This window comes from Babylonia areolata, chromosome 15, assembly GCF_041734735.1.
Source record: "Babylonia areolata isolate BAREFJ2019XMU chromosome 15, ASM4173473v1, whole genome shotgun sequence".
NCBI classification, from domain to species: domain Eukaryota; kingdom Metazoa; phylum Mollusca; class Gastropoda; order Neogastropoda; family Buccinidae; genus Babylonia; species Babylonia areolata.
The window spans coordinates 9,409,734-9,435,688 of NC_134890.1; the positions used below are offsets into that span (position 1 = coordinate 9,409,734).

The 25,955-nt window shown below is 40.5% G+C and overlaps 1 protein-coding gene across 1 annotated transcript; it reads right to left on the reverse strand.

Moving 5' to 3' along the window:
* LOC143290414 (kelch-like protein 18) lies at nt 1-25,756 on the reverse strand. The gene is made up of 11 exons (XM_076599828.1): nt 25,580-25,756; nt 24,596-24,726; nt 23,632-23,772; nt 22,136-22,334; nt 17,980-18,137; nt 16,932-17,068; nt 14,497-14,604; nt 12,680-12,794; nt 9,942-10,046; nt 3,680-3,791; nt 1-2,615 (listed from the first exon to the last, which is right to left on the reverse strand). The coding sequence occupies exons 1-11, from the start codon at nt 25,754-25,756 to the stop codon at nt 2,220-2,222; spliced, it is 1,779 nt and encodes a 592-aa protein (XP_076455943.1). The 3' UTR covers nt 1-2,219.
* Between the last annotated feature and the right edge of the window lie 199 nt (nt 25,757-25,955).

Sequence of the window (25,955 nt, forward strand, 5' to 3'; positions counted from 1 at the left end):
AAATGACTATGCTCACACTCATCGTAGAACTTGGATACATCTGGCTCAAAGTGATGCTGGCAGTCAGGCAACTAGCTGGAAGTCAGACACTGTGCCAGTCTGCGCTTGATCATTCAGAAATTACTAGATGCTGGGTTATCACGTCCGTCAGACTACAGGCTACCATCCACTCTCTTCAGACAGCCCACTCAAATGTGGTGGCTGAATGGTTAGAGCGCGGGTTTTCATCAGAGTTTCCTGAGTTCACCTTGAGAGTTAAAAATGTGGATTTTTCCGGACTCCCAGGTCAACATGTGTGCAGACCTGCTAGTGCCTGAAACCCCTTCATGTGTATATGCGTTAAAGATCCTTTAATCCATGTCAGCATTCAGTGTGTTACGGAAACAAGAACATACCCAGCACACACACCCCCAAAAATGGACTATGACTGGCTATTTGGAGGGGTAAAAAATAAACAAACAATCATAATGTTAAAGATTGCATGTTTGTGAGAGAGTAAGAGTGTGTGCATGACTGAAACCTGACTGAATGACACAGGAAACAAATGATGAGCACCCAAAGGCAACTGTCAGTCAGCTCTACCCTTTTAGGCAGCCTGTTGTGCACATGACTCCATGTCTGTAAAGTGCTTGGAGCTTGGTCTCTGACCAAGGATAAGTGCTATATAAGTATCCATAATATTATTACCATTACACAATCCTTTTAGATTTCTCTTTTTTTTTCGCTTGATCCCACAGATAATTCACTAAATTGTTTTGTTTTGTTTTGTTTTTACAATGCATATACAACAGCTATTCTTTTTTTCTTTGTGTGTGTATGTGTGTGTGTGTGTGTGTGTGTGTGTGTGGGCGTGTGTGTTGTAACACATAAACAAATGAGCACACATCGGTGTGTGGTTCTTTGGAGAAAACTATCACTGATAAAGTGCTGGTTATTAATCAATGAACCTCAAATAAGTTATTTCACAATTTAAAATCATGGCTACAATAGTCCTTTTTCCTGATGATATTAAAAAAACAACAACCCTGAAGCAATCGTAGTGTGCTAGCAAGTGTGTGTGTGTGTGTGTGTGTGTGTGTGTGTGTGTAGATGTGTGTGAAGGGTGTCTGTAACAAATGGCAGATTCCTGTGTTTAAGATGCAGACAGGCATGTTTCAGATGTCCAAGAAAAAATCCATTCCACATCATAATCCACCCTACAAACAGCAGAATGCAAAATGATGAAGCCAAGTGCACCATTCTCTACAGTCCTAGAACTCTGTCACATAAGCAGAATGCACAAGCACCCAACCCTTTCTCCTACTGAAGATACGACTTCATGCAAACAGGATCACGTGCTGAGTCGCTTAGCACATCAGTTTTGCTAACTGACTGATTGACTGATATGTGTACTTATATAACGCCTATCCTCGGTAAGAGACCAAGCTCTGAGTGCACTGCATCACAAACATGAAGTCATTTGCTCAACAGGCTGCCTAACTGGGTAGAGCCATCTGACAGCTGACAGCTCATTATTTGTTTCCTGTGTCATTCAATCAGACTTAAGTCTCACTCTCTCTCTCTCTCTCACACACACACACACACACATATACACTCACACACATGCACACACATGCATGCATACACATACACACACATACATACACACAAAACACATACACACACACACATACACACAAACACATGCACACACACATGCCTGTGCCTGTAACTACTGCCACTCCTCTGGTCTCACAACAATCCATTTTCTTGCCAATGCCTCTGGAAATCCATCTCGTTTCTCGTCTGTGCATTACCCTCTCTGGCTCAGTCACACATACACAAGAACATGCAACCCAGCCTAGATGCACATGCATGGCACATTTGGATTGACACAAACGAGGCATCTGCTTATTCACACAACACACAGGCAAGTTTGCGCAGACACAGGAACGTGAAACACAGACACAAACACACACACACGTACAGACACACACTTCCTCTCTCACCCCATCACGTTCCATCCTCATATTCATCCCAAACCTGGAACTCCGGAACCCACTCCTTACCAACACATCTACCGTACACTTCTTCTCCTACCCCTGCCCCTCCAACACACACACGTCACCAGCGCTTGCTTCCCTGTCAGTCAAGGCAGGGCTCCCAGTTCGGCACCACCCCCACCCCCACTGCCCCTACCCCTGCCCCTCCAACACACACGTCACCAGTCTTTGCTTCCTTCAGTCAAGGCAGGGCTCCCCGTTCGGCACCACCCCCACCCCCACCCCTCCTTCATGCGCAATCATGGGAGCCACGAAGACCCATGTGTTCAGCTCTGGGTCATACATCTCCACCGACGACAGCTTGGTCTGGCCATCATAGCCCCCGATGGCGAACAGCTTCCCGTGCGTGGCTGCCACAGCCACCCGGCTTCGCTTCACGTTCATGGAGGCCACCTCTGTCCACTTCTCCATCTTGGCGTCGTAGCACTCCACACTGCGGAGGAAGACAGAGCCGTCGTAACCCCCCACCGCATACAGCTTGCCCCGAAGTGTGACTACGCCCAGACGGCAGCGCTTGGACCTCATGCTGGGCACGTCTCGCCACGTGCCCAGGGTGCAGTTGTAGCACTCCACCTGCATTGACCACACATGACAGCTGCCTGTATGTATGTATGTATACATATATTGGTCAAAATGTCATATATTTTTGTGTGTATGCATGTGTTATTGGTACATTTGTAGCACTCCACCTGCACAGAGAATGGACCACACATGCCAGCTGCTTGAGTGTTTTTTTGTTTCTTTTTGGAATATATGCTTTGGTCAAAGTGCTACTTGGTTTTTCATGTGTGTGTGTATACTTTGTGTTGTGTGTGTGTGTGTGTGTGTGTCTGTGTGTGTGTGTGTGTGTGTGTCTGTGTGTTTGTCTGTCTGTCTGTCTGTCTGTGTGTATGTCTGTGTGTGCTTCTAGCCTCTCATGATACAGTCACACATGATCAAGCAGTGGCTATTGACTGGCTTGCATTGTACTGTTTTGTATGTGCAATGTATTGTAATTACTTTTTGTCACAACAGATTTCTCAGTCTAAAATTCGGACTGCTCTCCTTAGGGAGATTGTGTCATCACAGTGCAAAGCACACTTTTTTTTTTCTTTTTTCTATCTGCATATGTATTTGTTTAACCATCAAAGTAGATTTTAGTATGACATTTTGCCAGGAACAACCTTTTTGTTGCCATGGGTTCTTTTACATGTGTGTGTTGCAAATAGTACCTGGGCTCATCATCTCATCTGAACGTCCAGACCATCACTTAGTTTGGGTGAGTGGGGAGGAGAAATCCTGGTCTGTATGTGGGAATTGAACCAGTGGACACTCGTTTTTTGGTCAGGAGCTTTATCACTAAGCCACCGCTGCACGATGGGTTCAAGCCTGCTGATGTGCTGTTTTGTGGACGTGTCCATCACAACATATTCTAGGTTAGGTCTGATGAGTGCATCTCTCAGTCAGGAATGTACATACATTTCTGATAATAATATTAAAAAACAATTTTTTTTTAACTGTTTCAAGAAATGTTTGCAGTTTCAAGTTACATGTGCTTGCTTTATTTTTTCCTTTCTTTAACCTAACTGGTGATTATTGACTTAGTATTAATGGGGTTTTTTTAGTCAAGAGCATGTGGGTAAAAGTGTGCTACTCACAGAATCAAATATGGAGAGGCCGTCATGTCCTCCACAGCAGTAGATTTCTCCATCCAGAACAGCCATTCCTGAAGCACTGCGATGATTCTTCATGGGGGCCACCAACGTCCATCTGAAGGACAAACGTGATGATGACAACAACAATCAAGTGATTCATGTCACTCTCAGCCCAGTCAGCCACAGCAACAAACTCCATTCAGTTTCAGTTTCTCAAGGAGGCATCACTGCACTCAGACAAATCCATATATGCTACACCACATCTGCTAGGCAGATGCCTGACAAGCAACATAGCCCAAAGAGGTCAGACCAAAATGAGGTGGTATTCAAGGAGGAGTGTCTCCTGGCAAACATGCAGGAGAATTGAGGATTGAAGATCAAAGCTTTACTACTGGTCCTTACAATACACTGTCCTGTGGCAAGTCAGAGACCTTGAACTTTGATGACAGTCAGGACAAAGCAGTGCACTGGCCCAACCACCATCATGGTGACAATATTGTTTCAAAAAAACTTGAGGGCACTCCATGAAATGTATTCCTCCGCCAATGCTAAACACATCTTATTACTTACCAAATCTCCTATTCCTCCTCAATATAAAGACCCTTCTCCAATTCTATTCCATTCGCATTCAATACTCCATCCCCTCCATTCCTTCCCAAGTTCTATTATCCAGCTCAAAATGTCCATTCCAATCTAATAACAACCACCCCCACCACTCCGATGCCCTTCCAATTTAATTAACCCACATCCCCTTCCCATCTAATAACTCCGCATCCTATCCAGTTCCTGTTGAATAAACTGCCATTCCCCTTTCCATCCAATAACCCCCCATCCTATTCCCCATCTATCAACTCCATACCATTCCAATCTCATAACACCCCTCCTATTCCCATTTTATAAACATTCATCCCGTTCCAATTTAATCACCCCCATCCCATCTAATAATCCCCAATCCATTCCCTTCTAACCCCTCATCCCGTTCCCATCTAATTACCCCCAATCACATCTAAAGACACCTAATCCCCATCCCCGTATAGCTCTCACCCCTTCCCATCCTACAGACCAGCCACCCCCTCCCCACCAAATAAAAACAAACCATCCCCTCCCACCCACCACCCATTCCCTTTCTTCAAAACATCCCCATCCAGTCCCGAAACTGTCTAACAAACTCTGGTCCTTTCTTCAAAACATCCCCATCCACTCCCCAAACTGTCTAACAAACTCTGGTCCTTTCTTCAAAACATCCCCATCCACTCCCCAAACTGTCTAACAAACTCTGGTCCTTTCTTCAAAACATCCCCATCCACTCCCCAAACTGTCTAACAAACTCTGGTCCTTTCTTCAAAATATCCCCATCCACTCCCCAAACTGTCTAACAAACTCTGGTCCTTTCTTCAAAACATCCCCATCCAGTCCCCAAACTGTCTAACAAACTCTGGTGCTTTCTTCAAAATATCCCCATCCACTCCCCAAACTGTCTAACAAACTCTGGTGCTTTCTTCAAAATATCCCCATCCACTCCCCAAACTGTCTAACAAACTCTGGTGCTTATCCAACAAACGATTCTCAGACATATTTGCACACACACGCTCTCTCTCTCTCTCACTCAACACACACACACACACACACATACACATACTCTCTCTCTCTCACACACACACACAAACACACACTCACTCACTCACACTCTCTCTCTCTCTCTTCCATCCTCAGAAACAACAGCTGCAGGTGCACTGAGGAGAAACAGTTGTGAGTGACATCAAAAGGGAGGAAAGATTATCGTGGGACCATTTGAAAAAAAACTTAACAACTATTCCAGGTACGGAAGCAGGACTGAAAGGTGGTGTCATGATACACAGTTCATGACAGCTTGCCCTGTGGAGGTTTCTGGTGCATCCATGAAAAAAAATGTATGGGCATGTGCATGAGTGTTGCGGTGTGGTTTTGGTGTGGTGGTGGAGTGGTGTGGTGTGTGTGTGTGTGTGTGTGTGTGTGTGTGTGTGTGTTGGAATGGTAAGCATGAATGTGTGTGAGAGAGACTACGTGTGTGAGAACATATATGTGTGTGTGTGTGTGTGTGTGTGTGAGTGTGTGTGTGTGTGTGGTGTGAAATGGTATGCATGCGGTGTGGTGTGATGTGGTGTGTGTATGCAAGTGTGTGTGTTTGAGATCTTCAGTTTAACGTCTATTCACTAAAAGTGTTATATGGTGTGTGTGTGTGTGTGTGTGTGTGTGTGTGTGCGTGTGTGTGGTGTGTTTGTGTTTGTGAGTGTGTGTGTTGTCTTTGTGATTTTAATGTGGTGTGGTGTTTGTGTGTGTATATGGTTTTGTGATTTTAATGTGGTGTAGTGTTTGTGCGTATATATGGTTCTTATTGTGTGTTTTTTGTGTGTAGTGTGTGTGTGTATGTGTGGTATGATGTGCGTGTGTATATGTGTGTGTGTATGTTGGATGTATGGTGTGGTGTGGTGTGGTGTGGTGTGGTGTGGTATGGTGAAGTGTGTGTGTGTGGTGTGGTGTAGTGGGGTGGGGTGTTGTATGTGCTTGCGTAGTGTGTGTGTGTGTCTGTGTGTGTGCGCGCATGTGGGCATGGGCGTGCATGTTTGTCTGCCTACATGCGTGCATGTGTGAGTCTACACAGCCAGTTGTTCCAGTTTTAACCAAGCATTGTCTCCCATTTTCTGTTAACAGACAGACAAAGAAGAAAGTGTTTCCTTTTGGCAATGGGCATTTCCACTGACAAACAGAACTTCGCATCCCCAAAAACGGAGTATAGCTACCTGCATGGCAGGTTAATAAAATATGCAAAAAGCCCCTTATATATTCATGTAAGCATGACAGTTGCATCACACAAATGAAGAAGAAACAGAAGAACAAAAATAAAATCCCTAACACTCAAAGACATATATAATTGACTGATTGATTCATTGTTTAATAAATCTATCGATCAATCAATTACAAATTGAAATAAAAGAAAAAGAAACAACAATAAACAATTAATTGATTGAGTAAATGATTAATCTATCAATCAATCAGTTAATTAAGAATTGAAATTAAAACAAAGTTATTTTTTAAAAAAAAGGAACAACAAAAAAAAGCAGAGGAAGGAGAGATGCAAGAAGAATACATTCACAGACTATCACAGCAGAATAGACAGATAAATGAAACTTTTTTTTTTTTTTTTTTTTTTTTTTGATTGAAAATTGAAAAAAAAAAAAAATCTTTAACATCAACAAAACAAAAGGCCACCAAGAGTTCTGTTCATAGAATGCCAGCTTGTTAAGCACAAATGTGAACTGTCTTTTCATCCTTCTAACACCTGACAGGACAGACCAGAAGAAACAAAAGAAAAACAACAACACACAAACAAAATCTTAAGAGTGCAAAGGAATAGACACTTATGCTTTTTTCACATCTGGCCCCCTGGGCAAAAAATGAAGGAATAATAATAAATTTTAAAAAATGTATCAGGAAAACAACAACAACAAAAGAAAATTACAGTAAAATTTAGACAACGAATTTAAATATATAAATGCACAAAATGTATTCAAATACACTGAAAAGTATTTACATACAATACAAAGACGTGTACAGTCTGTTATAAAGTGGGAGAGAGAGAAAGCAAGAATAAAAGAGGAAAACAATATCAACAACAATAGACAGGGCGGAGCAACAGAGAGACAGGCAGGCTGACAGATGCAGAGAGACATGGAAAGAGAGGATCAAACACAGAAAAGGAGAGGAAGAGCAAGGCAGAAACTTGCAAGAGTGTGTGCTGGCAACACACACGTGTACACACACACACACACACACATTCACACACACACACACACACACACATTCACTTACTCACCCACTCAGAAACCATTTATTAATAGATCACCTTTTCAACATATACATATATTAACATGCCAACCACCACAATTCCCCGCTCCCCCTCACCCCCTCCAACCCCGACTAAAAAAAGAAAGTGAAAAAAGACAGAAAATGATAAAAAAAGAAAAGAAATGAACACCATGAACTGCACCAACAATGGTACATACTATTGTCATTCGCAAGAAAAAAAAGAAAAAGAAAAGAAAAGAACCACACATCAGAAAATGCAGAAAGAACAAGAAATCATATATATATTTTAAAAAAAAGGAATAACATACGAAATGGCTGAAATGGGTGAAAGATTGGGCAGGGGTTGGAGGAGGGGTGCGGGGGGCATAGGAATGAAAAGGAGCAGGGAGGGGTGGGGGTTGGTGGGAAGGGAAATAATAAAAGGAGTGGCTGAGATGGGTGAAAGATGGGGAGGAAGAATAGCAGCCCCTGTGATGGATCCCGGCCTTGTAACAAAGACCAGCAGCTGTGACAACAATGTAAACAACTCCTTTCTTCCCCTGATAAGACCCCGCCACAAAGAACCTTATTGGCAGCCACACACACACACACACACACACACACACACACACACACCAAAACAACAACGTACATAACCCCTGACAGACTTCACCACACACAACCGGCCACCCCAGCCATGCCTGGCATATAGTGAAGCATGGCACCCGACCAAGAACATCTATCAGTGAACAAACCCTGATAAAACATTCGTCTTTCCTCTTCCGTCTGTAATCTTGGTGTCACACTCGACCAGTCTCTTTCCTATCAGCAGCATATTGCAGATCTATGCATATTGTGTTACTTTGAAATTTGCAGAATTGCATCCATTCGTCATCTCCTGACAGAAGATGTGACCAAAACTCTCCTCTATGTCTTTGTGCTGTCCCGCCTGGATTATTGTAATTCCCTGCTTGTTGGTTCACCCAGCTTACTCACTGCTAGACTTCAGAAAATCCAGATCCATGCTGCTTGTCTTGTCTTTCGTTCCTCTAAATTTGATCACGTCTCTCCTCTCCTTCATGCTTAAAACTGGTTACAAGAAAGAATTATTTACAAAGTCATCTCTCTTTGTTTCAAGTCCACTGAGGCTGCTGGTCCACAGTATCTTTCTGATCTCATTCATCCTTACATACCCTCATGCCAACTCCGCTCTTCTTCTGACACCCACTTGTTCAGGACCCCCACCCCCTGTTTGAACCAAAAGGTATGGCCAACACATTCCAAGCTCCCATTCTTTGGAATCAACTTCCTCAGCCTCTCCCTCCCTCATCTTCACTGTAGTCTTTCAAATACGGTCTGAAGACCCACCTTTTCCCCTCCTGAATTATTCTCCACAGCTTATCCCTTTCAAGTATGAACTAAAATGACTGTCAATAAGTGAGTCAGTTTGAGAGTTTCAGAATTTGTAGGTTATATCTTTGACTGCGTACTATTTATGTTGTGTACTATGACTTGTGTGTGTACGTGCACACGTGCTTGTGTGTGTTGTGTGTGTTTTGGGTGTATATGTGTGTGGAAAGTGGGGTGAATAATCTTATAATGTTCTGTATCTTGTGTTCAATTTCTCTTTTTTTATACTGGCTTGCATAGCTGTTTTTCAATGATTAATTGTAAACAGCATGAACCAATATATTTAAACAGAAACATAAATAGGTGGCCTCCCAAAATAACCACAGACCATGTTGTTTGGAGTTATGATTGGCAACATCTCTAAGACAGAGTCAGCAGTTTCAGTTTCAGTTTCAGATTCAAGGATGCGTCAAAGCATGCAGACCAATCCTGACCAATAAATTGCTAAAAAAATAAATAAAATTTTTAAAATTTTGTAATTTTTTTTACACAAGAATGGACTGGTGCAAGTAAAGATCATGACAGATATGAAACCTGTTGGTCATTCAGAATGTGAATTTCAAAAGAAAAAATATATCAGTGATATAGAAATATACTGTTTTAGAGTTGCTGACCTATACATAGCCCCAAAACGCTAGTCAGGCCTTGAGAACTTATCAAATGCTGAAAATACATTGAACTGAAATCAAATTAAATAAATAAAACAAAATAATTAGATATAATAAATTATGAAAATAATCAAAGATACACAGGAGGCAAGTAATTAAATATGAAATAGGAATAAAAATGGACCACATCCAGCAAGCACCCACACACACATGCACCCCCCTCCCCACCCCCCACACACACATACACACAAACACAAATACACATACACACACATACATAACACACATTTGCCAGTCTCAGATGCCTTCCACTAACAAGCATACATACCCAGGCCTAAACCTCCACTTCACACACATATAAATATACTCACACACACAACACACACATACAACACACACACACACATTCTGCCAGGACTCACAAGTCTTTCTTGCGGTCATACAACTCCACAGAGTTGAGAGAGGACATTCCATCGTAACCTCCAGACACCAGCAGTTTGTCTCCAATTGCTGCCGCTCCAAGCGCACTGCTCATCAAAAAAAAAAAAAAAAAAAAAAAAAGAAAACGACACACAGTTATCTATTTCTCTTTTTCTGTTCAGATGATGTGAGGTACTATGAACTACCTTGTAACCTCCCACCCGCTCCTTGCACAAATCTAACCCTAAATTTGGGGATTGGTGCACTGTTCACAGACATTTTCTTCTCTGCCTTCTGCTCAGACGATCTCATGTACTTTTTTTTTTTTTTTTTTTTTTTTTTTGCTGCCCCATCATCTGCACTGTATCAGTGGCATTACTCCCACCCTGCTCATTCGGAGTCCCCCCATACACGGCCACACCATGGTTTGCCTGTCGCAGTCCCAGTGCCAGCAGTCTACAGGGAACCATCGATGTTTGGTTGCCAGGAGGCCACACACCAGAGGAGACCCTGCACTGCTGCTGAATCACTTCGGTGGTGTTCGGTAGTGCCTGTTCTGATTTCATGTACTTAGGACACCACCTACTGATGACAATAATGGCTTAGTAATAGAGCCAGACTGAGTGAGCGTCTCCCCCAGTGTGGAGACCGCCACCATGTTCCTTCAACAACAGTCCCCATAAATCTACCAACACTGAAGTCCTTGACAAGACTCGCCCCAAGCGCGGAAGTGGATGGGTATCAGAACTGAGGTCACCATCTTTGCACAAATTTAACCCTGAAGTTGGGGATTCATTGGGTACTTCACTCTTCAAGGGGAGCCTGTTCCCTCAGTTCAGTTTCACCACAGAGTACAGGCTGGACATTAACTCTGTGCGTGAGAAGTCTTTTGTTATGCTTGCAATATCAGCAGCATAGCCCAGTGCCGACAGTTTAAATCTGAGTTTCAGATTCGTTTCTCTGCACACTGGTGACTAGTACTGAACAGAGTAACTGAATGTCCATGGTCAGACCTACCATTGTCTGCAAACAGTTTTCAGTTTCAATTTCTCAAAGAGGCGTCACTGCATTCGGACAAATCTATGTACACTACACCACATCTGCTAGACAGATGCCTGACCAGCAGCATAACCCAACGCGCTTGGTCAGGCCTTGAGTGCATGCATATATATTTGTTTACCTATCAGAGTGGATTTCTGCTACAGAATTTTGACAGAGGACAACACTCTCACCGACTCTTTATATTGGCAGATGAGCATTTTAACCAATCTGCCACCTGTTCCCCAAACAAATGAAAACAAAATGCTAGCGACATGAACAAGACATCAAAATCTCGTGTTAACGCTGTGTAAAGCAACATGATCCCTAATAGTAAACTGGATTATCAGTTTTTCATCTATTTTTTCAAAGTGGGGCATGGGTGTTTACAAAGTATTCTACCCTGTCCACAGTTTTCAACCCAAAATGGGGGATATACCAGGGCAGTGGGCTTTTACTGGATAATGGACATTTACAAGGAAGTTTACAGTAACTGTATAATAGAATAGAATATATCTATATTACCAAGTGTACCAGGGTGACAAGGAATATTGGGGCGGGATAGTACAAGGTACGAACATAAATCGAAAATCATATACAAACACAGATACAGTAAAAATTAGAATACATACAAATTAGGATACATACAAGTGCATATCAATACAAAAACTTGTGCATACTCACACATGCACGCACTACACACACACATGCACACACACACACACACACACAAACACACACACACACACATGCACACACACACTCTCTCTCTCTCTCTCTCTCTCTCTCTCTCACGCACACACATACACACACGTTTGAAAAGAAGCTGCATATTACATGTGGATGGGGCTGATGACTAGATCTTCAGGTAGAAGGTTGTTGAGTACACAATTCTATTTATCATACTGGATTTGTTTGAGAGATAGGGCATTGACTGCTTTGGGGAAAAAGCTATTGGCAAACCGATTGGTTTTTGTCCTTATACTTCTGTACCGTCAACCAGAGGGGAGCATCTCGAAAATCCCAAAAGCTGGATGTGATTCATCCTGACGGATTGATTTTGCTTTTTTGAGTAGCTGCGCACAATATATGTTTTCTAGAGAAGGTAGATCAGCCCCGGTAATCTTGGTGGCAGTTTAATCAATATGCTTAACATGGCATCCTTGAGAACATGTGCAGTAATTGTCCCAATATGTCAGCACTGATGTGCTGAAGGAATTTTGTCACAACAAAACAAACAAACAAACAAAACAAAAAAAGGTGAAGGGGGGGGCGGGGGGGGGGGGGTATTCAGTTTTAACCCCTTGACTGCTGTTGACAAGTATACTCATCCATGAAGGCTGTCACCTCCTGGGATTGCATTACGGTTGTCCACCAGAGTCAGTTACACCCTTGATACAGAAAAGTAGTCACCGCATTTCAAACTGAGGCCACACTGATCTCATTTCACCAACATCTAGTATTCAAGGGGTTAAAAATCGATTAGGTCTAGCATTCACAGGGTTAAAGATCGCCTAAGGCAAAATTGAAAGCAAAAAAAAAAAAAGTACAGTTAAACTTTAACAGAGGTAAAAAGTAAGTAAGGTATAGAATATTTTTTCCAACTTCCCAAGAAACAGATTTAACTAAAACAACAAATGCACAAAATAAAATAAAATAAAATAAAATAGATAAATAAATAAAAAGGCAACCATCAACTCACCTGCGCTTACAATGCATAGAGCCCACTTGTTTCCAGGTGCCTGAGTAGGGTTCAAACATTTCCACGGTGCAAAGTCTGTCTGACCCATTGTAGCCTCCAATCGCATATAACTTTCCTGCACAAAACAAAAAATAAACATGCTCCAGATAAAAAAAAATAATAAAACAAACTCCGTCACACACTTAAATTGTGGATAACTTTCCTCCAAAAGTACATACTAATATATATTGACAATGCTTCTGAAAGTTAAAAAATGTTACTCCAAGACATGCTCTAACTGCACATAACTTTCCTGCACAAAACACACACACACACGCACACACACACACACACAAACACACATTCACACACACATACACACACACTAACCGGAGACAAAGATACATAGACAGAAAAGATAGCACATGATGAGAGACAAAGCGTCATAAAAGACACAGAGAAAGATAGAGAGAAACAGACATTCAGACAGTCAGTCCTACACACACACACAACAGAGAAAGATGGGAACATCTGACTGTCAATTTGCCAGAGGATTCAGGTCACAAGAAAAGCCTCCTATTTCTTGTGAAATTTCTTTTTCATCTGTCCGATAATCTGCACCAGTTTAATGGCATTACTCCCACGCCACTCATTCCAAGTCCCCCAAATACCACACCCGGGTTTGTCTGTAGCAGTCCCAGCACTGATAGTCCACAGGGAACCATCAATGTCAGGACGTCAGCAGGCACACACCGAAAGAAACCATGCACTTTCAGTGTTCAGTAGTGCCTGTTCTGATTTAACGTACTTAGGACACCACCCACTATGACCCCTACTGATGATACAGATAGCTTAGTAACAGCACAAGAGTGAGTAAGCATTCCTCCCAGAGTGGAGACTGCCACCACATCCCTCCAACAACAGTCCCCTGTGAATCTGCTGACACCAAGAACCTTGACAAGACTCGCCTCAAGTATGGAAGACCTTCATGTGTAAAACAAATAAAACCATACCAATCATTTGAAGCTGTATAAAAGATGCACAATACAGATATACGAACAGAGGGGCAATTTCATAGATTGGGTGCAACATATATATGTACTAACATGAAATTCAAGAGGCTGACTGTTATGCATGCTTTACTTTGTGTGTTTCGTGAAGGTGTGGAGGTGGGAGGAAGAAGGTGGCAGAATGGTTAAGATGCTTATCTGTCATTACAGTGTCAGTGAGGGTCTGGGTTCGATTCCCGCTCTCATCTTTTCTCCAAAGTTTGACTGGAAAATCAAGCTGAGCGTCTAGTCACTTGGATGAGACGATAAACCAAGGGCCTGTGTGCAACATGCTCTTCATGCACTGAAAAAGAACCACGGCAATAAAAGTGTTGTCCTCTGGCAAAATTCTGTAGTAGAAATCCACTATGATCGGTATACAAGATACACTTAAGGCTTGGCTGGCGCGTAGGGTTATGCTGCTGTCAGGCATCTGCCTGGCAGATGTGGTGAAGCATATATGGATTTGTCTGAACACAGTGACACCTCCTTGAGAAACTGAAACTGGATGTGAGAGAGGGGTGGGGGTTGGACACTAGACTTCCAATTCATGTGCAATTTTTGTAAATGAATTTTGTTAGTTATCACTTTTTTTTTTTCTTTTCTTTTTTGTTTTCCTTTACTATGTTTATATCAAGAAAATGAATAAAAGATGTTGTTTTTCAGAAATAAATAAATTACATAAAAAACGAAATAAAGAAAAGAAACAAATAACTAAACAAAGGATTTATCTATAAATAAATAAGAAAGATATAAAGATAGACGTAAACAAAGTCCCCTGGATCATACCGTCCATGACGGCAGTACCAACACGACTGCGTGTGGTGGACATAGGTTCTGCCATTGACCACTTCCCGGTCACTGGATCATACTGCTCCACAGTGTTCATCGAGTTCCCTGAAGCAGAGAATAATGATAGCAATAATGATGATGGTGATGTCAATGATGTGAATGATTATAATAATTATCATCGTCATAACAGCAATCCTATTATGATATCAATCATAATATCAACAATGATAATAACAACAAAGATAACAATAAGAAGAAGAAGGAGAAATTAATTCATACTGTGCCAACCAAGTATGGCTCTAGGTGCTTTACAACAACAAAAAAAACAACACACACACACACACACACACACACACAATACACAACGCACAACCTAACAATCCACCCACCACCACCAACACTACCACCACAGCAATACATCAAATAAAATCACCATAATTAATAAGCTCCAAAGCATAAAATGACTCCACTTCTTCACCCCACACTTCCACAGCAAGCTTCCCACATCTGGCTGCCCACCAACACCATTTTCTCCAGTCTTCCACTGACTGCCTTCCTTGTTCAACAGTCTGATGGTACTGAGAAGAAAGGACTTGACGAGTCTATCAGTCTTTGCCCTGATGCTCAGCAGTCTTCTTGATGTATCCCTCACAGACTTGTAGGCCCTCAGTTTAAAACTCAAGGGATGCGGTGGGTCAGCAAGGATGGCACATAAATGTTTAAACACTTTCTTTTCATACACAGCCTGGAGTCCAGTCACATCAAACCTGATCACATCCCTCTTATGTGTGGATGATATCTGTACAATATCTCCTGGCAGTGCCAGAAATTAATGAAAGAGGCCTCAAGATTGGCAAGAGAACCATTGCCAGTTCATCAAATCAACTTGGCAGTAACATGTGTCTGGGTGAGCAGCCATTTTTGTCACAGTAAGCATCCAACAGGAAGACATAAAGGACAACTGTACTAGACACACACACACACACACAAGGCTGTGCACACTGTGCAAAAATGCATGCTATGATACCAATTTGAGTGTGTGTGTGTGCAATCATAGTCACTGTTACGTTGGCGGTTTCTTGCTCAAAACACTTGAACGTTCATAGCACTGCATCATCTAGTCATTGTTCAAGAAAATCTAGCCATACATTTTGATCCTCAGCAATCTTATACATTTTCTTTGGGAGGATCAAGGAATGATTCTACACATGGCCAAATCTGCTCGGGTAGAAAAAAAGAACCAGACGCTTTCCTGACCAGCACATGTGCATAAGATATCATGTCTTTGTTTAGTCAGTTGCTAAGATTTTGGCAAACACTGACTTTCGGATGCTCATATGATGCTGGCCCTGTTGTGACTGAACTGGTCATTTGGGGAGGATCAACTTGTTACTAATGTTTGTCACACACACTGTCCACGCTGAAAAATATATGTATTGGACAGTGACCTCCCCATTGAAAAAGTAATGGGACATTTGTCCTCCTCTGGAATAATGATCAGACATTCTCAACCTTTAATCAGTATATTCCGTTGTCTGATGCCAATATACACCCTTGACGCACACGCACAATACACACATATCACACATTCACACACACACCTCACACATACACAAACACACACACACACATACACATATCCACACACACAGGCACACAAACACAGACACAGACACAAACACACACACACATGCACACACACAAACACACACACACACACATGGTCACACTCACACAAACACCAGAAGAATCATACGTCAAAGACAATGCATTAAAATCACACTCACCTGAGGATTTAGAAACATCACCCAACTGAAAAACGAACCAGCATCTTTTTACTAAGTACTATCTATAAAGCCTAAACAATGAGAGAGAGAAACTGCCCCAAAAAACCTGTTTGTCTTTCAAAAACGTAATAACACCATTAACAATCATAATGATAACAAGAATAGGAATAATAATGCAGAATGATGCTCACAATTCCAAGACAGTGAGCTGTGGCATTTACAGAAGAAGTAAAAAATGCACAAACACACACACGTCCATCAAGTACAGCATACACAAACAAACGGATGCACACATAAACATGAAGACACACCCACACATACACACTAACAATCAGCAGAAGTTCAAGAAGCACATCAGTCATTAAGATTCTATGCAGACCAAAAGAGGTGTGTCTTGAGAGGCGTTTTCAACTGAACTGTAGAATCCACCTGACGTACTGAAAAGCGCAGTTTGTTCCATACAACTGTGTGCACACATTTGTGTATGGTGTACTTGGTGCAAGTGAACTTATGTATGTATAACTTATTACTTCTTTTTTTTCTTTCTTTTTTTTAATTGTAAAAGCCACAAGCTCCATGCCTAGGAGGTGTAAGCATCAGCCTGCATTATTATCATAATTTATGAAATGACGTTTTCTTAGTTACCACTAGGATTAAGGCCCCCAATGGCGTAGATCACCCCAGGTATGTCAGTGCAACATCGCGGCCTCGTCTTGAATGTCTGCATCAATATACGTCTCTCAGGCATCAGCAGATAGTCTCTTGCTTCATCCAGCAAATCTCTGGAACAAAATTAATATATACATAAATGAAATAAAAACAGAAAAATAAGACCTTTTTTCTAAGTTCAGCAACAATATTCCCCAAACAATTTTTCAGAGAAATTTAACATTTTCCCTTCCCTGCCTCAGTCAACAACAAATTTCTGAAAACAGATCCCACCCCCCTCAAAATGCAAGACCTTAAAGGCACACTGTGTTACCCACTTAATCCAAACACCGGAATCATGGAATAGAAGAACAAAGAACAGGTCACTGAAAACAGATCATCTTCAACATACCATGTTTAATCATGTACTTGTGACCTTGATCTTTACTCTTAACTCTCTCCATACGAACGGCGAAAGAGACGACGGTAACAGCGTTTCACCCCAATTACCACCATCAAAGTATTGCAAGCGGAAGGCTCTTACACTGAAGAGGTGAATGTTGACAAAGAATACCACAATTCTGACGACGGAAGCTAAAGGTTGGGTCATTGAGACACCTACTGGACATCCAAGGGGTCTGTGTAGAGGAGAAGGGAGGACCGGCCGTACTGAGTGAGTTAACTCTGACTTTTGAAAAAGATTTCCGTTTTAGCCATAACCAATCACAGCACCTGGGTTGATTAAATTTAACACTCCCCACCAAAAAAAAAAAAAAAAATTCAAATTGGCTGAACGTCCTTGAACTTTGCTCCATGACCCTGCCTGTACATCATTCTCCTTTTTAAGTTTTTTCAACCTTACTTCTTTTGCTGCAGTTCCACAGCCCACACTGTTTCAGTTGTGTTACTCCCACACTGCCCAAGCCAAAACCCTTTCATACAAGCCATGCCCAGGTTGTCTGCCACAATCCTAGTGCTGTCAATGTTAGAGTTTGCACAAGGCCACACACCAGAGGAGACCCTGCACTGCTGTATGAGGACTGACCTGCACTGAAGAGAGTTCTTGATGAGGTTCTCAGAGGCCACGCGGTCACTGAGGTAAGGCGGAGTCAGCAGAGGCAAGCGGACTTGAACCATCAGCTCTGGGATGTGTGCTTTTCTCTCCTCTTTGTGCTTCACCCATTCCAGCACCGCCTCAAACACCTGTGGAACACACACGCACGCGCACACGCACACATGTATGCACGCACACACACACATGTATATATGCGTATGTATGTGAGAGAGAGAGAAAGAGACAGATATACACACTGCAGTTTGCTGAAAATTCAGCATCATTTCACCATGCTTCCAAGAAGAAAAATATGCAAGTTCCCAAGCAGTCCTTAACTTTTTTCATTAACCCAGAATATACAGACCATCATGTGACTGAATATAATGTATGCTTGAGTGAGTGAGTGAGTGAGTGTGTGTGTGTGTGTGTGTGTGTGTGTGTGTGTGTGTGTGTGTGTGTCTGAGTCTGTGTCTGTGTGTCCGTGTGTGTGCATGTGTGTGATATGACACTTTAATTAAAAACATTGATCAATAGGATATTAAGCATATCATTGTTATTAAATGTCAATGTTTAATCATATCAAGATATTTATTGCCTTACCTCTAAAAACTGTGATCACTGCATGCGAAGAAGTGTGAACACTGCATCTGGGGTTTAGCTGAAGTGAACATTAAAGCATATTATCTTTATGACTTTTTTGTTTGCATATACTATGACAGTGATTCTCATCCGTTGTTTTCAAGTTTTACACCACAAATCAATAGTTCTCACTGAAGATAATAAACTGTGAAGTGCACTGCGGCTGTGCTGTCTGACTTTGATTTGTTGTGTGGAGGTTATGCATATGCTATTTGATATGTCGCCTTTCTATCAACCAATGTGTTAACAATTTCTCTTTTAGAGAAAATGAAGTATTCTTGTGTCTTGTAGTTGTAATCTGTATTACTTTTCTTTCTTTTTTTTTCTTTTTTTTTTGTCTTAGCAGAACATAAGATACTATGTTTTTAAAAGAAATCGGCTGTCTTACCACAAGTTGTCAATAAATGTTTACTGAATGACACTATATAAATGTCATAGTGCAACAAGATCAATTGTACACATCAATGAGGAGACACTACTTTATCAAATATTTTTTGTTCATGGTCAACTCCTTTGTTATGGGCCAGAGACCTAAGATATAAACCTTTGTCGTTCTCATTCTCTCTTTTTCTCTCTCTCTCTCCCTCTCTTTCTCTCTCTCACCCATTCAATCGCTCACTCACACACACTGTTTGTAAATACATAGTATGTCACCAAGACAGCAGAAACAGCCAACGTCAGAAAAGTTGGTCGTTTTGATTTTTGTGTGATTCTCTCCCTCCTCCCTTCCCCTCTCTCTCTCTCTTTTATATCTTATATAAGAATGCTGTGTAATCAATTTTTGAATTTCATATGAAACAAACGCTCTTTACTTTTATATATTTTCCCCTTCATTATAAAAAAGAAATACCACTGCATGCAGTCATCCTATCACCAAAAAAAAAAAAAAATAGCCACAATAAAAACAAAAAAGGAAAGGCATGGTTGCCACAGAAGTGATTAGGCAAGAATATAAAATAAAATAAAAATGCCACAAAATAATATGAAATATGTTTTCCAAAGGATTTTTCACCTTCCAGAAAAACATAATGTATTCCATATTTTCGGTTGTTGTTGTTTTTTTTTGTTTGTTTTTTTCTTGCAGAACAGATGCTGCTTTTTTGTTGTTGCTTTTTTATGGTACAATATGCAAATAAAACAATTTTATATGCATGGTGGAGAAGGAAAAACAAAACAAACAAAGCTGGATTTCCAGTATACAAATACAAACACACATAAGACATATGGCCTGACAGGCTGAACAGAATCTCAAGATGATATTAGTTGACATTCAAAAGTCACAAGCTGATGCAGTCATTCGTCACCGTATCTTGTCAATGCCCTCTACGTTCCCATGCCAGCCAGTGCAATTCACAAATCTCATTAATGCAAATCTGACTGGAGAGACTGGGCTATGCGTGCATAAACATGTACATTCTTGCAGGACACTAACCTACCAAGCCCCCAACTAAAAATCTCTGAAATTTACTTTTTGTTGTTGAACATGAACACTAAATGCTTACAAAGTGTAATGGTCTACTGGCCAATGAAACTGTATATTTTTTCCCACAGAGTGGGGCATTTACTGGACACATGCAAATACACTTGTATAAGAATGCATGTAAAGAAATCACATGCTGGTCCACCGTGTAAAATTGCATCAAACTTTGTGAGATGGGAGAAATTTTTAAAATGCTTATCAGAAAAGAAGAAGAAAAAAGACAGAAAAAATAAACAGATAAAGAAAACTTCCTCTTCCTGAAATGTACAGGTGACAAACACATTACTTCCTGATCAATCATGCCTGCTCATAATAATGATGTCAATCAACAACAGCAGTGGCATTCCTGGAGATAGATGCCCAGCCAAGTATGACGGACGACATAGAATGCAAGCCTTTGTGCCTTTGGGCTGGTGATTTGGGACTTTTGGTGTTTACCAGGTCAGAGTGACACATCACACCTAGCAATTACAAACACCAGCTGTCACCCAGAGATTCTGCTTTTCAGTTCGCAGTACCTTTTGTTTGTTACATTGGTTTTTATTCCTTTGATCCGTCCACAGGGATGACCTTGAATACCTCAGCCTTACACAGTGTTCCAAGTCATTCTCCTTTTTTTTCTTTTTTCAATACAAATTAAAAATAGAAGAATATTTTGGGATTGGGTGAGCAGGTGCAAGAACAAGAAAGATGAACAAAGGAAACAAAATGGTCAAACCAAGTAACCTGGGGGAGTTCTTTTCTTCTGTATGCGTGACTGTGAGTGAACATACGCAAAATACATGCAGGGATGCCCAGAGAGATTTTGGACCTGTTCGTGTTTTGCATCTCTTCTTGCAGCTGTCAGGCCATTCATTATGGAAAAGACCAATTTGTGAAGGAATCCAACAATTTCAAGAGATGAACAATGTGACTGATTTTTATCATAATTTTGGACTTGTTCTTACAATTTAATGAATTTAAAGCATTTTATACAGATTTGGAATCTACACAAATTAAGACTTGCAGAAGACAAACTGGAAGATCAAGAATATAAATATAAAGCCTTAAGCAAGAACAGCAATAAGTTCAGCAGGAAATATTGACCGCTTTTTACCACTATAGTATGATCGTTTTGTTTTCAGTTCTGGTGTGACGAAAAACTGAACCTGCTTGACGATTGTCCAGGAGTTAGCCATCTGTGACAATCTGTAAATGATCAGAAGGTGTCATCGGACTTCTATTGCCATGATATTCCGATTTTCATTCTTTTTCATGTCAGTATGATCAATATCAAGTTCCACTTTACTCATCTCCCAAATCAGGCATGGACTTATTGTGTTCTGTGTGTCTTCATCACCTGCATTAATTTCAGACTTTTGGAAAAGGTTTGACACAAACTGGGCGTTAAATATGTTTTTAGCTCTTCTAGGGAAGTTTTTTCCAGATGTAATCCTAACTTCCTCTGAATCGTCCGATGTAAAATAAAATTTAAAGTTGTTAAGCTTCTAAATGCATATTTAGCACATGCAAGGTTATTGTATTCATCCAAAGTCTAATTCTCCTATTTTTTTGCATGTTCCAAAGGTCAGTGTGTAGAAAAGTACACTATGGGCAAGTTTGTATTCTTTAGTCTATACTTTGAAGTTCCTCTGTGTGTGTGTGTGTGTGTGTTTTCGTGTGTGCTTATGTGTGTGTGTGTATGTGCTTATGTGTGTGTGTACATGTGTGATGCACCCATGACACATGTGCAAGTGTGTGTGTGCATGTGTGTGCATGTGAGTATGTGTGTATGAATGTATATCTAGGTGTGTATGAGAAAGTGTGTGCGTGAACATGACACATAATTACTCTGCTTCCATACATGCATTAGTAAGTATGCAAGGGTGTCCAAACACACACACACACACACACACACACACACACACACAAAAGCCTCAAGCGTGTGATGAATAAAAGTGCAGTGCACAAGCAAGTCTGCTTGTATGACTTGTATGTTTGCCTGTATGCTAATCTGAAAATCCATCCAACACTTCTAACGGACTTTACCTCTTCTTCGCTGCAAACATTTAGTTCGTCTCGAGAAATAATGTCCAGGATGTCTTCCTTGGTCAAACTGAGAAAATCATCAGTGGCTGCTACCTGTCTGAAGTTGCATTCAATGAACTTGTTGGTAGCTTCCACCAGATTACAGCACATGTACTGGTCAGCAAACGAGCGCACTGACAAGCAGTTGGAAATGTGTAGTCTGAAAACGACATGAGTTCTATGACAAACACAATGTAGTCAGCAGATGTCAAATACATTACATTCCCGTGGTAACACACCATTTAAATTTGTCTTATAAAGTATAGAATCTGAGATGATCTTTGGAAGAAAAAAAAATTGTTTTCAATTCAATAATATGGAAGAATGATATTCTGATGCAACATGTGAAAAAAAATCTATATATATATAAAAAGGGGATGGATGAGGTAGGAGAAGGGAGGGGGGGGGGGGGAGAAAATTAATCCTGCATTTTGCCACTTGGTGTGGTGATGCTAGAAAAAAAAAAAACAGTTACTTGGCACACCAATTATCTATTTAATACTATGCAAGTTTCAAAACATTACAAAACAAAAATGTACATGCAAAGCTTTGATGTTCACTGGGCTTGATCTAGAAAACCTCAGCCAGTTAGACCACAACCTGTGACAATTATGACTGATCACCTGTCTTCCACCTCTCCTGATCCCCCTTCCCTTTCCACCCTACACATGAGTAATGACAGTGCTAATGCTGGCAACTGGTTCGTCCTCACTGTCACTTTGCCCCTGACCTGCTTCAGACAAAGAATTATCTGTCCCAGGCACAAATTTTACATCACTGTTACTTTCATCCTTTGTGGGTGGTGACTTATCATCTAATCCGAACCTGCACCTGAATCAGCAACCTCACCACTACACAGGCATTCTTTCCCTGAATTCCATATTTTCATTATTTCCTGAGATGAGTTCGATCCATACTAAACAAAACTACTTTGACCAGCCATGTCAGCAATGACTTTGGGAATTTTCCTTTTCATATGAATTTACAGTGCAGACTCAACAAACCCAGGGGATGTAAACAAAACTCAAACTTTCTGCAAGACAGGGAGGAAAAGAGTGAATTGTTTCCCTTGAACTATCAACCCTCAATTCTAATTAATATTGGACATGTGAGATACATCCAGTAGGCACAGTTCAACAAAACCATTGACTGTCATATATATGTCCATAAGCGGGCAATGGGCTAATAATAAAGACTTGTAAAACTGCATCAGAAGTGATACATTTATTGCACTATACAACAGCAAAATCATTCAAAACAAAATGGGACAATGATTTAAAAAGTCCTTGCATTCTGATTGTCTAATGTGAAACACACCCAAAATTTCACATCTTTTTTCTAGTTTTACTCTCAAAACAGGTGTGAATTTTCATAAAGTATTTCCAATGTTTAAAATAAAAACAAAAAACAAAAAAATCTCAGTATAAGACAGAAGAACAAATTGCACATCTACATACCTGTCTTTGAAGAAGTTACAGCAGGCCTCACGCACATGGCGAAGGTTGAGAAAGCTGGCAGCAATGAGGAGTGACTGTGCATTGTATCGATCAATTGCCACAGAACCTGTGTATGCAAAGTTTACCATGGCCTCCAGAGCACTGGCGAAAGAAAGAAACAATCATAAGAAACAATCATAACCATTGTCAACATTTATCATTTTATGCTCGAGATAAGTAAACAATTTAGAACTAATCTAAAAGCCATGTATGAGTACCAAAAATGCTGTAAAAATGTGATGTATCTTTTTCAATGCTGTAAAAAATGAAAACACTTCTAACTCTTTCAGTGCTGCAAGGTTTACACCTTTGGAACCTTTCCTGTCTGGGCAGGTTTTTTTGTTGTTGTTTTTTTAAAGATTTTATTCATTTTTCAAATACAAACAGAAGAAAGAAAGAAAGAAAGAAAGAAACATACAAAGGGGGAAAAAAGCAAAAACAAAAAAAGCACATACACTTTAGAATTGTTTTTTAAACTGGACCAACACAAACAAAATTGATCTACAAAAATTACACAGCATTCCCCCCATCCCCAACCTTCACTTCACACACAAAGATATATTTGTGCATACTGTACAAAAGTCTATATCCTTTGCAATTCTGTAAAAATGTAACAATTAACATCTTTTTGACAGACACCTTAACATAATAAGACTTCCAAAAACAAAGCTTATTGCTTGAATTTCTTTCTGATCTCTCTGCCTGAATGGTTTTGATGACTGGTGGTTGGATTATGTTTTTGTTTATGTGAGATATGGTAAAAAAATTCATTTACCTTCTCCTCTAATTTCGGACAACAGTGGTGTGGCATCCTCAAACAAGACAATACAATACTGGCTCCAAGATTTTAATTTTTTAGTAGCGTGCAAAGGATTGTTTTTTTAAGGAAATAAAAGGAAAATGTTATTTTGCCATGCCATCCCACCTTGGTTCAATTCCTTCCATGGTGATTTCACTCATGTTAGCTTCCACCATATCACACGTGAACATGGCATTGAAATATGGTATGCTGGCTGCCAAGATGACACGATGGGCAGAGAACTTCTGGTCTCCTACCTGAAATAGAATTGCCTGAATAAATGAGAACTCCAAAGGACAATCATGATTCACCTGAACCAATAACTCATATACAATATACATATATAATGTGTGTGTGTGTGTGCGCGCGCGCGCGCGTGCTTCCAAACCAAACATTGGGCAGCATTTACTTGCAGGGATTGAGTGGCCACTTTTAGCAGCCAGTCATGAATGACAATTTTTTACTGTTAGTGCCATGAAGCAAATTCAAACCTTCTTTCTGTAGTTTATTATATATACATATATATATCGCATGGGCTTTTTGCCGATACTGCTGTTGTTGTTTTTTGTTTTGGGGGGAGAGAGGGCAGCTTCTGGCAAGCTCTAAACGTCAAGCCTATATATATGTGTGTTTTCTCTACCTTCGCTTGATTAAGCAAATATAAACAAAATAAAAGAAATAAAATAGGAAAATTTGTGCGTGTATTCAGTATTGTTTTGTATCATTGTGAGTCTGGGTAAATAAGTTGAAATTGTGGTACCTTAAATGGATGTTATCATCTTCTTTTAAAACATATTTCAAATATATATCATATGTCACGCCCTTTTAGCATTATCAGCCTTTTGCCTGATCATAAGGATTTTTTTTTTCTTTTTTTTTTATACTTTTTTTTTTTTAAAGAGTGCGCATGTTACGGCTAGCTTCCTTTTGAGAGTACTTGGAAGCATAATCCTTCAAGTGTTTATCTAATAATCAAATAGAATAAACAGACTATTAACAACTAATGCAGACGTTTCTACTGACTTTTTTGTTTTGTTTTCCCCTAACTTTGAACATTGATTCTACAATCTACAAACGATGATCATGTCTCCTGGATTGTGCAGTTCATACCTTAAGTGTCACATCGCATAATTTTCCTTGTCTTCTGATATCGGAGATCATTGGAAAAGCCTCAGCTGGGAGATCATTTTGTCTGTAAATCACAGTATCCTCGCTGTCTCTTTCACCAGGTTTGAGTCTGGATGAAATTGACAGGTTTGATACCAACTTCTCCAGCCCGTCGGCCATCTTGTCCTCCAAACCTTCGCGGAGTTGCTTCCCTTCATCGATTTACAGACGAAAAATAATAAAAGCGTTGTTTCCTAGTCGTCGGAGGGTGGGGTGTGGGGTGGGGGAAGGGATATTAGAGTTTTATATACAATTTACGTTAAGGTCTCGTTAACTGCAGCATGTAAACTCTTTCTTGAAAATAAATAAATAAAGCTAT

What these genes read in the sequence shown, in the direction of transcription:
- LOC143290414 (XM_076599828.1), bottom strand. Translation starts at nt 25,756, where the DNA reads ATGGCCGACGGGCTGGAGAAGTTGGTATCAAACCTGTCAATTTCATCC. An exon ending in TATGCGATGTGACACTTAAG is followed by an intron (nt 24,727 to 25,579) that starts GTATGAACTGCA and finishes ATTCTATTTCAG; the next exon opens with GTAGGAGACCAGAAGTTCTC. An exon ending in TGGTACTGCCGTCATGGACG is followed by an intron (nt 12,795 to 14,496) that starts GTATGATCCAGG and finishes TGTTTTGTGCAG; the next exon opens with GAAAGTTATATGCGATTGGA.